The sequence below is a fragment of the Nasonia vitripennis genome, chromosome 1 (assembly GCF_009193385.2).
Source record: "Nasonia vitripennis strain AsymCx chromosome 1, Nvit_psr_1.1, whole genome shotgun sequence".
Classification (NCBI taxonomy): Eukaryota; Metazoa; Arthropoda; class Insecta; order Hymenoptera; family Pteromalidae; genus Nasonia; species Nasonia vitripennis.
The window spans coordinates 4410855-4423303 of NC_045757.1; the positions used below are offsets into that span (position 1 = coordinate 4410855).

General features: G+C 46.9%; 1 protein-coding gene across 9 annotated transcripts in view; it reads right to left on the bottom strand.

Moving 5' to 3' along the window:
• The window catches only part of LOC100117357 (fasciclin-1), a 195950-nt gene that overhangs the window by 34826 nt on the left and 148675 nt on the right, over window positions 1-12449 (bottom strand). For all 9 annotated transcript variants that reach the window (XM_032597211.1, XM_016985268.2, XM_016985254.2 and 6 more), the window contains exons 4-7: window positions 7623-7753; window positions 7167-7263; window positions 4764-4944; window positions 4517-4677 (exon numbers count right to left, since the gene is read on the bottom strand). In XM_032597211.1, the coding sequence (XP_032453102.1) occupies window positions 4517-4677; window positions 4764-4944; window positions 7167-7263; window positions 7623-7753 (570 nt within the window). The remainder of the gene's footprint in view (window positions 1-4516; window positions 4678-4763; window positions 4945-7166; window positions 7264-7622; window positions 7754-12449) is intronic.

Sequence of the window (12449 nt, forward strand, 5' to 3'; positions counted from 1 at the left end):
TTTGCTTTGCTTGTGTTATAGTCTTGCACTTGGAGGAGAGAATTACAATATACAGACACTTGCGCTTGCGGCTTGTTGCATTTCTTTTTTTTTTTTTTTTTGGCAGACTTATTGTTGTTTCGTTCGCTGCTCTATGACGAGGAGCTTGTGGCGTATTATGTATAATATATATGTTGAGAGAGAGATGGAAAAAAGTAAGTCGGTATGTACAGGGTGAGCATATAACGATAGTCCAAGAGTTATACCGCTGCCAGAGAGTGTGAGGCAGAATATTCATATATATATATAGATGTAATAGCGTAGGTGAACATTCCATTCTATATTATGCTGTTGATGCTTTCTGCGACTCCAGAGAGGTACATATGCTTCATTTTGCTAGTATATATGGATATTTCTTTCATATTTCTGTTGTGACATAGGTGATGGTGGTGGTGGTGGTTGTTGGCTCTGTTATATCGTGTATCGAGATATACATACTCTTGGTGCAATTGCAGGAAATGGTGCGTCGCGATCGATAGACAATATACAAGTACACACACACACACACACACACATATATATATAATAGTATAATATTCTTTTCTCATTTTTTTCTATATGATGGTATATAATGGTGATGGTGGCGAATGTGGGGTCTTTTGATCGTGAGACAGGCTGTGTGAATATATTGTTGATTTGGTTATGGTGTCGACTGGCAAGAGAATATATAATCATCGTATATATATATATATATATATATATATAGCTTCGATTATATATATATATATATATATATATATATAATCGAAGCGATACATCTGTAATTAAATGTCATTAGATCGAAGCTGAGTATATGGCACACTGCAATCAGTCCGAATCGTGAGTGAAAAGCTTAATTTTTTCTCTCGTTGCTAGAGCGATATATATTCGTGTTGAGAGAGAACGTTTCTCCATTCGACGTCGATGTATGTACTTTTTTTCCCCTGAACTGGAGCGTATATATCGTGTGATTCATCCAGTTCACACATTCGCAGGATGACTGCTTTATTTCGACTGCTGTGCGATGATTGCTCGGTCTGACAGTTTTTCCGCCTATTTATTGCGCGTGTTCGTAAAACGCAAGCTTTTTTTTCATCCTCTGCAGTGTTTTCGCTGAAACGCGACTACTGCGAGAGCTGTCTTCAAAATTGTTCAACCTAACCTCAAAAAGATATTTCGCTCGTACAGCATCAAATCTCGAACGAGTTATTTTATTAAACTAGACGCAATTAACGTCGAGTACAGAGAGAGTCAAAGGGTAATCCTCCAAGAGGCGTCGGTATAAAAATCTGCGTCATAAACCGCGCGTGCATTAATTACAGCGCCCTCTCCGAGGCCAACGGCAACTATGGAATCGTCAAACGATCGCGCGCGTAATGTCCCTCGCGTTCCTCCTTTCTCGAAGCCATCTTCGTAAAACGTGTAAAATATCAAACGACGCACCCTACACTCGGCTGCTTTAATGTCGAACATAACCTCAAACCCGTAGCGCCGCCCAATCAAGAAGCACACGGACCGAAAAAAGCCCAATTTTCGCGCGAGACGAACATAACCTCCTTATTATTAAAGAAGGGCGCGGGGTAGACACTGTACAGGCATGCTCGTGCCTCCGCGCGAAAATGAAGAGGAGTAAGAAGTGCGCCGGAAGTTGGGATGCTGTAATGGGCGGCGCGCTTTTACGGGTAAAGTCGTGCGCAGCGCCGAAGGAATATTATTACCAGCAGCGTTGCGCGCGCGCGAGGTAATAAAGCAGCGCGCGCTGGCGAGTTAAATTAATTAGGTATTATGCGCGCAGCACCTCTATACGCCGCTTCTTTTTTATTATGTTTTCCGGGACGAGCTTTAATTTACTCGCTTTCGGGAGGAGAGAGAGAGAGAGAACGTGCGGACGAGATGCACGGCGCGCGTGAGTGCAGCCGCCGCGCCGTCCCTCGTTGGCGGTTCTATGACCGAGTTATTCCGCTCGTTTTTCTTTATACTGCTGCGGGCTTGTTTTTATCGGTCATTTCTGAAGCCGGTTAGGAAATAAAGGGTGTAACGATTATAACGTTCGAATTGCTTTTTTTGCGCGTAAAGCAGCGCGCTTGCGAATAGCGTATCGTAATCTGGAAAATGAAGCTTTGGGATTGATTCACGACCCAATAACCCACATCTCGCTTCCGAGTCTCCCTCCAAAAGAGCCTCATCCTAAATCCCTCGTGGAACCAAACGGCAGGATCCCATTAAAGAATCAGCCCTACATCCCCGGCGCGTATACGCGACACCTGCAGCAACATCAGCAGCCTTGGTGGCATTAGGAATTCCAAGCGCGCGACGCATTAGCGCGCACCCATTAGTATTCTCCCGCGCACGCAGATGTATCGCGCGAAAGGGTTGCGACCCCCCCCCCCCTGCGTAATATCGAGAGCAGCAGTGCGAGCGCGTCACGAAGGCACTGCTGCTGCTGCTGCTTGTTGTTTTGACAAGGAGCAAGCGGGAGTGAGAGAGCGATGTAATAGTCATTGACGAACGTGCGCCTCGGCATTAATGCTTCACGACAGATGGCGCTGCTGCTGCTTTGGGTTACGCTGGATTATTAGGGGGTGCTTTGCTCGTACGAAATTGTTGGGATCGTTGTGGAGTTTTGATTAAAAATGATTCGCTTGTTATGTAGTTTGTCGTTTGGACGGTTGAGATGAGACGAGGTAACGCCACTTTGCAAGTATATTAAGTTACTTTGGCGTCTATAGGATTTACCCGATGAAGGTTATTACTGTATACAGGAATCCGGTTAAAAGAATCTCGTTTGAGTTCGTTAAATAAGAGCGAAAACAACCGCACAACTTTCTCAATTACGCTTCCGACTCGGAGTAATAATAAAGAAAAACTCGTCGAAAATAAACAAAACTACATGACCGCGACGTCGCGGAATAGACTTCGCAAGTTTACATTGCGGTATAACACCGCCACACTGTGGTGACGTTTAGTCAAAGAAACGCCGCCGTCGCTGGGAATGGACTTTTCTAACGAGGTCCTTTTGATTCCGACGCTTCGTGGAAAAATCGAGGGAAACTCGACACGCTGGACAGCAAAAATGGGTCCCTTTGCGGTGGATGTGTGTTTACTTTGGCGGTATGGGCGATCAAAGCTGCTTTGCTTGGACTCGAGAACGATTTCCACCGTACGCGGAGCGTTGTTGGCTTTCAAGGACAGATGGTTTGATTGACTTTTCACTGTTTATTTTTTTTTCTCTGACCGGAAACACAAAGGCGATTGAGAGCCTTAGAAAGAGGAATATTTCGAGGTAGAAGTTTTTACGCATCGACGTCCAAATCAATGCAGCTTTAAAAACGGGTTAAACACAGCCGAAAGTTATTGACAGAACTAAATTTTCTGATAACAAGTACACTTGAAATTTCATCCTTCGGATTGATAATAACAAGCAAGAGATGAGCATCGAACATAACTTCCTTGGCATTCCTCTCGAACTCCGTGAAAAGTCTCCCAACTCCCCCTCTCCTCTCCCGTCAGTTCTCGCATACTTAGCATAAATGCAAATAATCAGCAGGCCCGGCAAGTATTTTTCGCTGTACAAAACCGTGCGCTGAAAGTTAATAAAAGAGCGGGTGCGAGCGGCGGCGGCGGCGGCCGGCTTGTTTAATCAGGCGAAAGAATGTTTTGCTTTCCCATTACTCGCGGATGCTGCTGCTGTTGCTCGGGAACTTTGCCGGCGACTCACTTCCGCGAGAGAAAGTTTGCATAATTGATTTCGTTCCGCCGTCGGAGGGCCCCACGTTCTCTCACCCCCCGACTCCACCTTTCTCTCCGACGATAACGACTGCGATGAGGCGCAGGCGAGTTTGCTCCTCCTTCTACTGTGGTAGTAATAATTTAATAAATTAGCGTCATTCGCGAGAGATCAAGCGCGGATGCGAGAGCTTCGCCGAGGTAGGCGAAAATTTCAACGAACCAAAGTCGTTTGTCAGCGAAGGTAATCCCTCTCTTTCTTGAAGGAATTAATTTTAATTGCTTCAAGGCGGGAAAAATTAGTCGAAAGCTTAATTAGAGCACGTTTCGCGAAATAAATATGTGGCAATGGGAGCTGCAACCCTCACAGCAACAGCAGCAGCAGCAGCAGCAGAAAAAAAGCTATACTCCTCAGTAGTACAAACACGCGCACTGTCAGGCCGAGCATCGCAGAGCAGTAGTAGAGGTCCAAGCATAGTCGGGCCAGAAATTTCCTTCTTTCTCGGAATTTTCTCTCGCCTCGTCCGGCTTCTCGGAATTCATTGTCTTATCTCTCGCAGGAGCGAGCCAACGACGCTCTCGCTCTATAATCTCTTCGGTTCGCTGACTTCCATTTGTTCTCTCTCCACTTGCTCTCGAGCCTACTTTTGGCGTTGCCTGCTCTTGGCGTCGTCCTAGTAATAATTTAAAGAGAGAAAGAGGGAGACATGGAGAAGTAGATAGACCAAGGAAAGTCGTCGGGTGGAATACGAGGGTAGGGCTTGCCTCTGACCTGAATGAACTCTTGCACAGTGGTGTCGACGACCATCAGTGGATTCTGGATCAGGTGAACCACGCCGTTCTTCACCGGGATGTTGGGCTTGACGATCTCGGCTAGGACCGAGGCTGACGGGTGCTGAGAGTCGCCCAGCAGAGTGTCCGACTTTACGTAGTCTGTAAATAAACATTTTTTCATCAGCCATCATAAGAGCTGCTATAACGATGCTTTGCAGTAACAGGCACTCGAGTGTTGTACTCACACTTGTCGTGACCCTTGTCGGAGTGCTCGGTTGAGAAGCTTATGGTGACCTTGAGATTGTCGCCGAAGGCGAGAGTCTCATAGGGCTTGTTGCTGGGCGTCGGAGCGGTGAAGAGCACGTGACCAGGTATCACGTGACCGTCGATCACCTTCTCGTCGATCTTATTGGCTCGCGGCGCCGGCTGCAAACAGAAAGAATAATTGCTCAAAAAATTGAAAGCTAATCGCTTCTCAGTACTTCGAATCGAACGCATATAACCTCGACGACTCTGTCCCTGATAAACACGTCAATCCCGTAACCTCTAAATCCCCCGTACACGATATCGTCTCCCCATTTCTTAACCCCCACTCTCTCACTCTTCGTCTCTATCCCTTCTTCGCAGCGGACGATAAACTCTGGAGCGTAAGACGTGTTGCCGCAGCGGCGTACCTTCTCAATTACGCGAACCGACGCTCCTTCGTTCCGGTCGGACGCGCCCACAGAAGACGGGTCATTGAGCTTGGAGCCGCGCGCGGGAAAGCCGGCCGGTGAACAATTGCGGTCGATGGCGGATCGACTGTTACCCTCTCCCGACTATACGACGGCAGCTCGCTCTCGCAGCTCTTCTCCAAGATAAACGCGAGATGTCGAGCTTCATGGAAGGAAGTAACGCTGCTACGTAATGTAATTTGCTTCTATGCCGGCGGGAAGATTGATAGGAGCTCGTTCGGAATATTCCGCCGATACTTTAACGTCATCTGAGTATTACCGATCGGCTGCGAGGAAGAGATTTTTATACGCTTTAATCTGCGACGATTTTCATCGCGATTTTATCATCGACTTTTTAAACAACAAATTCAGCGGTAATTCCTTTTCCCAGCTCCAAAACGAAGAGAGAAGAAACGATCCCGCCTAAATCAATTCCCGGCGCGAAATTCCACCCTAGGCGGGGGGTAAAAAATAGCAACAACCATCTCTCGCTCGGAAAAACCTACAAAACGTTATCCTTTCGAAACACTTTCCCGTAAGAGAGCGAAGCAACAAAAAGGGAAAGAAGTGAGCGCGCGCGAGAGGGAACATCGCCGAGTGAAAAGCTGAAAAGGGGATCCCTTTACGGGACTCTAAAGTCCGTCTATACCGAAGCTCCAGCTAAAAGCGTCTAACGGTATACAGCAGCGGCTTTCTTTTTTAGTCGCTCTTTCTCCATTCAGCCGAGCGCGTCAAAGTCTTCGCGCCGCGCGCGAAGATCGATGAACTCGGGGCGTCGCGACGCTGTATAATTATATACGGGGAGGTGATCGACGAGGCCAAGGTTGGAGAGAGGCGGCTTTTGAACGATCGCCGGCTGTCGTCGGATCGACGTCCTATAGCGGCGTATATAGCTGCCTGCGCGCTGAGATATTAAAGCGCGAACGTGAAAAGGGCTGCTGCCTTTTGCCGAGGTGTCGATGAATTTAAATGTTTATGGGGCTTGATGGATTTGTTCCTTGATGGAGAAGTTCTTTTTTTGCGAATTCACAGTTAGGAAATTGAAAATGCAAAAATAGTTTACTGTAACTGAAGCTACTATTTTTGAGGTTAGGAATTTAAATATCCCGCGCTTAGTCATTTACAGCAAGTCAAATAAAATCTCCTCATCGAACCTAACCTCCAAACATCACATGGTCCGATTGATCGAGCGACAGCCTCTCTCGGATTCTACAAGTGAGGACCAGGGCGAAAAGTAGTAGTACGACGCTTCCAAAGGCCAAAGGCGAAAAAAATAGAGAAGACACTCGAGAGGCAAGGGACAATGTCACCAAGACGCCTCTGGCACAACGTCGAGCTTTGACGGCCGGCGGAATGCGCTATAAAGGGCAGGTATGTATTGTAGTGTCGAAGGAGCTGCCGCTGCTGCAGGATTTCGACGTGGAAATTGAATTTTTTAGGGGACGCTTGTAAAGAAAGTCTTTTCTCTTCCTCACTGCGTGCGAGTATGATGCGCGATTTTGCCACCGTATATAGTAATATGCTTGTTTCTGAATATGACTCTGAGAATTGCATCGGGATTTTGGCGCGAAATTAAAAAAAAAAATAATAAATAACCATCAAAGGCGATACCGTACGATTTTTCGTCGTCACATCCGCTGTAAAACTCCTCGTCCCTCAAAAAGAAATAAACCTCTACACTTGCCGGAAACATCTGTTCACCTCCCACGCCAGCTCTATCTACGCGCACTTTTTTTCTCACGTCGAAGATTCATAAAACTTTTCCCCGAAGAAAAATCCTCGCGAAAAACTTCCCTCCAAGTGCTTTCCGATACATTTATCGCTCTCGGGGACACGTTGGGGGGTGAGACTCCTTTTCGAACGCGTTCGACCAAGTTAATGAACTATATACGACAACCGGCCATAGGAGGATGGAATCTTATGAATTGTACGTACCTTGAAGCCTTCGTCGACGGGAATGAAGAAGGTGTACCTGCCTTCCGAGCTGAACACGTTGCTTTTGCCGGTCACCTTTACCCTGTGATGGAACGTGCTGAAACATAACCGATGTTTAAATTGGTAAACAAAATTCATAGAATATCGTGCTTCTTGAATTCCTCGAACTTTCGTTAGATAACGCGTACAACGGTATCGCTTTGTTACGAGATGCGAACTACGCGCGAGAGTCGCTTTGTTATACAATAATACCTGTGTTATGAAGTTGAGAAAAAAGGCGACGAATGAGTTATCAACGCGTCAAATGAAAAGTTCAACTACGCGGAAAATGTGTCAAACACTACTTTTCCGTCGTTGAGAGGCATTTCATTGGAGGAATTTCGTCGCGTGACTGAGATGTTGTCAATGTAAAAGTAATAATATGTTTAACTGAACAATTATTGCTCTTATGCTTACCGAACACGATGATTTCCCAGAGCGATGCTCTCGCTCTGGTTGAGAAACTGGTAAGCGTCCGGATTGTAGATGAGCTCGGAACTTCGGAGAGGCAGCACAGGTTCGAGCACCTCCGAGATCTTGTGCAGCACCTGTCAAGAACACACGGAATTTCAAATTAGTAAAATTGTTTTCCATACACACCGCTACAACCTAGAACGTTCATTGTTTGGCTGACTTTAATAAATCCCATTATTTTGCCCCATACAAGCTAGTTAACGCATCGGGGTAAAATAACCTCAAATCTTTACTCCAGCGAGTTTCGCGACAAACGAGACAAGTGGCATCGATCGCAGCGAGAAATAAGAAACAAAGGAACTCCGGATTCCAACGTGTACAGTCCCTGCAGCGAGAGACACTGCTGCAAACGAAGAAGAAGAAGAGAAAAGCGCAGCAACGGAAACGCGTGTATATATACATATAGCTTCTTCTTCTTCTTGGGAATGCGCCTGGCACGTATACGTGAGTCGCATGCAGCGAGAATCAATTCGGGCATTCCCGCGAAATTGGAACCGGCTGCTACTGCTGCTACACAGGCCACTTTACGGGTTTTGCCTTTTTCTAGCCCGATGGGGGTTAGCAGTTGTACAGCGGGATGCTTCGGAGGTTTTACGACCGAGAGCCACGAGCTTTTTGGCCCGGCGTTTGCATACATATTAAAGATTAAGTGCGCGGGGACGCAATTTTGAATTTTCCCGGGGGAGATGCTGGAGTATTAGGACGTTTTTCGCGGAGAACGAACGACCTATAGGTCGCTCGTAAAATTTAATTGAAGATAGCGCGGTAATAACGCCTTAATCGAGATTTTCGTTTATGAAATCAATTTAATTCTACAACGCGCGTCGTCTGCCCCTGAAACGACAAGTGAAAAGAATAATTCATCATTTTCAACATACGCCGCAGCAATTTCGCGGACGAAAGAGTGAGAAGGGCCGGTTCCATTTGTCCGTTCGAGTCGACGGGTATACTTTTGATGTTTCGAGTGTCCTCCGCCAGAGGGATTGTCACGTTCCGCGACGCGGACAAATCGAATCCGCGTGGATGGGCTCTTGAGTTTTCGTTCGTTCGGTATGTGTTACGGCCATCATTTCGTCAACAACGGCTGTGTTACGGTGTATTCGATATTTTAGTTCTCAGTGAAAGAAAACGAATCAATAGTAGGTATATAAAGTTCGTCATTATTAGAAGCTGAAAAACAAGCGATATACTATATCCGGGCTCTTATCAGTCCGCCCACTAAATACTCCCAAGCGACGTGGCGGAGCCCACCCTGGGAAATTATTTATCTCTCGCGCTCTCGGTAACTCCTGGCTCTATAATTGCGCTTCGCGACGCAACATTTTTCTCCCGCGAGACAAATGGAAGAAGCGCGCGCCTTATCGCAGCAGCGACTTCTTCCCTCTCGTGTAAGTATACAAGCCTAGCACTTTTTCTCTTCTGTGTATATACTTTCGTCGACTCCTAGCTTTGTTGTCGTCGGTGCCGTTTTTCGCCAACTTTTTCGCTCGGAACCTATACTGTATACACCGCGGCTTTGCAATTATCGTACGAGCGTCGTTCTTCTCCGCACTGGCTGCCTTAATTCCGTGGTTCTTCTTCTCCTTATCAGGCAGTAGTTGCAGAGTAATTGGAGCCGTAGCGTGTGCGAATGCGTAACTCATGGAAAAGACGCGAAATCTCTCGTGAGGCGTGTACGCGCGAGTCTTCGTCTGCTTTTCTTCAGTCGAAAGCGAAGACGTATAGGACTCCCCGGCTCGTTCATCTCGTCACCCCCGTTTGATGAATCGTTGCAAGCTTAGCTTTTCCGGACGATCGTCGAGCTTTAGAGAGCTGAGACTTGCTAAACTTTTCTCGGCGATAGCAGCCGTGTACTCTTGCTCTTTTTGGAGTCTGTGGACAATCGATCCGGCTGTAAGCGACGACGTTTTTGTACCACCCACAAGTGATTCCACGATGTCTTCTCGCTCGATATACTTGAATGGCGATTAAACATCATCACAGAACTGATCGAAGGGAACATCTCGCCGCGAACAACGGCCAAAGGCAGAGTCGAAGATAATAAAGCTCTGCTTCTCTCACTATACGCTTCTTGCTCTACTCCCACAGAGTGTGCGCCAATATAAACAAGCTTTGGTAATTGAGAAACTGCGCTCAGCCCCGGGACGTATGCGTACACACTGTACACGCCGGGCTGACCCGCAATCTGCGCGCCAAAGTTCCGTTATTGGCTTACGGCTGACTTCGTGCTCGAGTTCAAGCTCCTCTGTGTTCTAGCCTATATATGCATACGCAGACGCGCGGTTGCAGCGTCAGAGAAAAGGGGTGCCGAGGTCTTTTATTGAATTTGCCGGCGGATCGTCGGTCGTGTGCTCGGAGACAGTCGGACTGTCATGCATACGAGCGATATGATGCGGTGAACTGAGCCGAGGAACTGCAGGATATACACATGGCTCGGCTGTGAATTTTGATGAGAAATTTTTAATTAAAACAACGCCTGAGATTTATTTCAATAAAATTCATAGCACTGCGATTATTAATCGTATCGCATACCGATCTCAAGAAGCCTTACTCTTACATGCGCCGCAATTTCCCTGCAAACAATCTCGGCGTGGCTGCTCGAGACCCAATTTTCTCAAGCGCGTACCTCCCACTCGTAAAGATAATCCCAAACTAGTCCATTAACTCCCTCCACCGTCTCACCCCTATAGCCGTGCAATCACAGCCAATAACAATACCCTAACAGCGCCTCCCGACTACCACTCCCACACGCACACCTGTAAGCTCTCCTGAGCTTATATACGAAAAAAATCTCCGAAGCGACACTTCATAAACGCTCCCTCTCCTCTTCCTTATCTAGCCAATAACGGTATATAGCAGAGAAGGGAAAAGCTCCGTTACTTACTCTCAATTTCCCTCGGCCGTAAAAGGCGGACGCGTGGAAAGAAAATAAAGAGAGAACGGGTGATTAGATTCACGCGCCGCGAGGCTTTTACTTAATTGTTCGTGCGAAGAAGAAGAAGAAGAAGGAGAAGAGGAGCGTGGTATCGTTAAGTTTAATTGAGGCGCATAACCGTCCGCGAGCCGCGCAAACTCGCTGGCTCGAGTTATTTCATTTTCCGCGCCGAAGCGAGGGAGGGAGGCTTATTGCGGAGGAAAAATCTTCGGCGAGTTCGGACGTACAAGTAGAGGCGCCGCTGCCGTGGATTTGTATAATCAGAGCGTTTCGAGGCTGCGCTTGTGTGGCTACGGTTATACACCGGGTTATGTTTACGGTTATGGTTTGTTGTGTTGGCTATATGGACTCGTTTACGAAGCTTTTTCACGCAGAGAGAGAGAGAGAGAGAGAGAGAGAGAGAGAGAGAGAGAGAGAGAGAGAGGGCTCCGTGAAGAGGAATGCGTGATTGGGCGCTTTTTAATACGAGATATTTTAAACGCGCGCTTTTTACTAGGCGGAAATTCCAGAGCGAAATTTTCGGAATTCGTCATTATTTACGCAAAGTGAAATTTGCGCTTCGCAAGCTAAGCGAACATGCAAGGGATGTTTATTTTAAAGACCCAAATGTGCGCGGCAGACTTTATTTATCTTGAAAAATATATGAAAAACAGAATAATTTCGTACAGAAAAGCACGTACGTTGCTTCCACTCATTAATAATGGATTTCTAGGATCAAACAAAAAAAAAAACACGTTCGCACTCAATTATACCCGCTAACCCCCTAATATACTAAAATCAACAGCAGTAAGAGCGCCTACGTTAATAATAACCTCCCAAGATACACACAGAGGAAGAAGCTGCCCCGTTGGCTCGGGCTCGCGTAAATTCAACTTTACTCAGGATCATGCGCGCGCGAATTCCTTCTGAACAAGTGGCGCCCTCGCGCAGAACTGTACGCCCGGGTGCTAGTTATCACGCACTCGCGCGCAACAAACAGCGGATTATTGCGCGCGCACAAGCAAAGATGCAGATTTGCAACAGCGACGCGCGCGCCGAACGAATATCATGCCTGGATTGGAATTGCGATTTATGTTAATAGGTCTGCAGTGCGGGGGAAAGAGTTCTAATTAAATGGAGGGGGGGGGGATCGAGAGTTCAGAACAGTTTTGCACTTATTTTGGCACCGGGTAACTGAAGTCAGTGAACTAATTTTCGTTGTCGCATTGATGTCATAGACCTTTAGCAGCAACTGCCCGAAGTTATTGCCTACCTATTTTTACGTGTTTTTTCGCCCTCTTCAAGCCTTTGTAGGATAGATTGACGAAAAAATGTGCCAGCGCATCGAAAAAGCCCGATAAGTAAACCCCAAGAAACGCGCTATTTGGAGCCTCCCGTTCGGGCCGATACTTCGTCCCTTAGCAGGAACTGGTGGTGGTACGGACCTACAATTTTTTGCCTGTTTTTTTTCTCCTTTTTAAGCCTTCGGAGGTTAAAATTTTGAAAACACGTTCTCATTTTACTATTACAGAACTTTCTCTAAGAGAAAGCAAAAGAAAATACCCGATCGCTACAAATCGGATCGGGCGTCGAAGAACCGCCGTAAGCATAACCTTCAAAAGCACTATATACATCAGCGAACTTCATGAACTCGAACTCCCGCAGCGAAAGCTAACAACTGCGCGACACTTGATTTCCCGATTCACCGCAGCAGCTGTGGAAAACTTCGCAGCGGCTGCGGCACACACATACTCGCATGACTGGAACACCACCGTGCCGGATAAAGCGGGACGAGGAGAGCTCGTAGCAGTATAGCCGGGACATTCCCGGCGGGGAATTACCGACTGCCGAGGAGA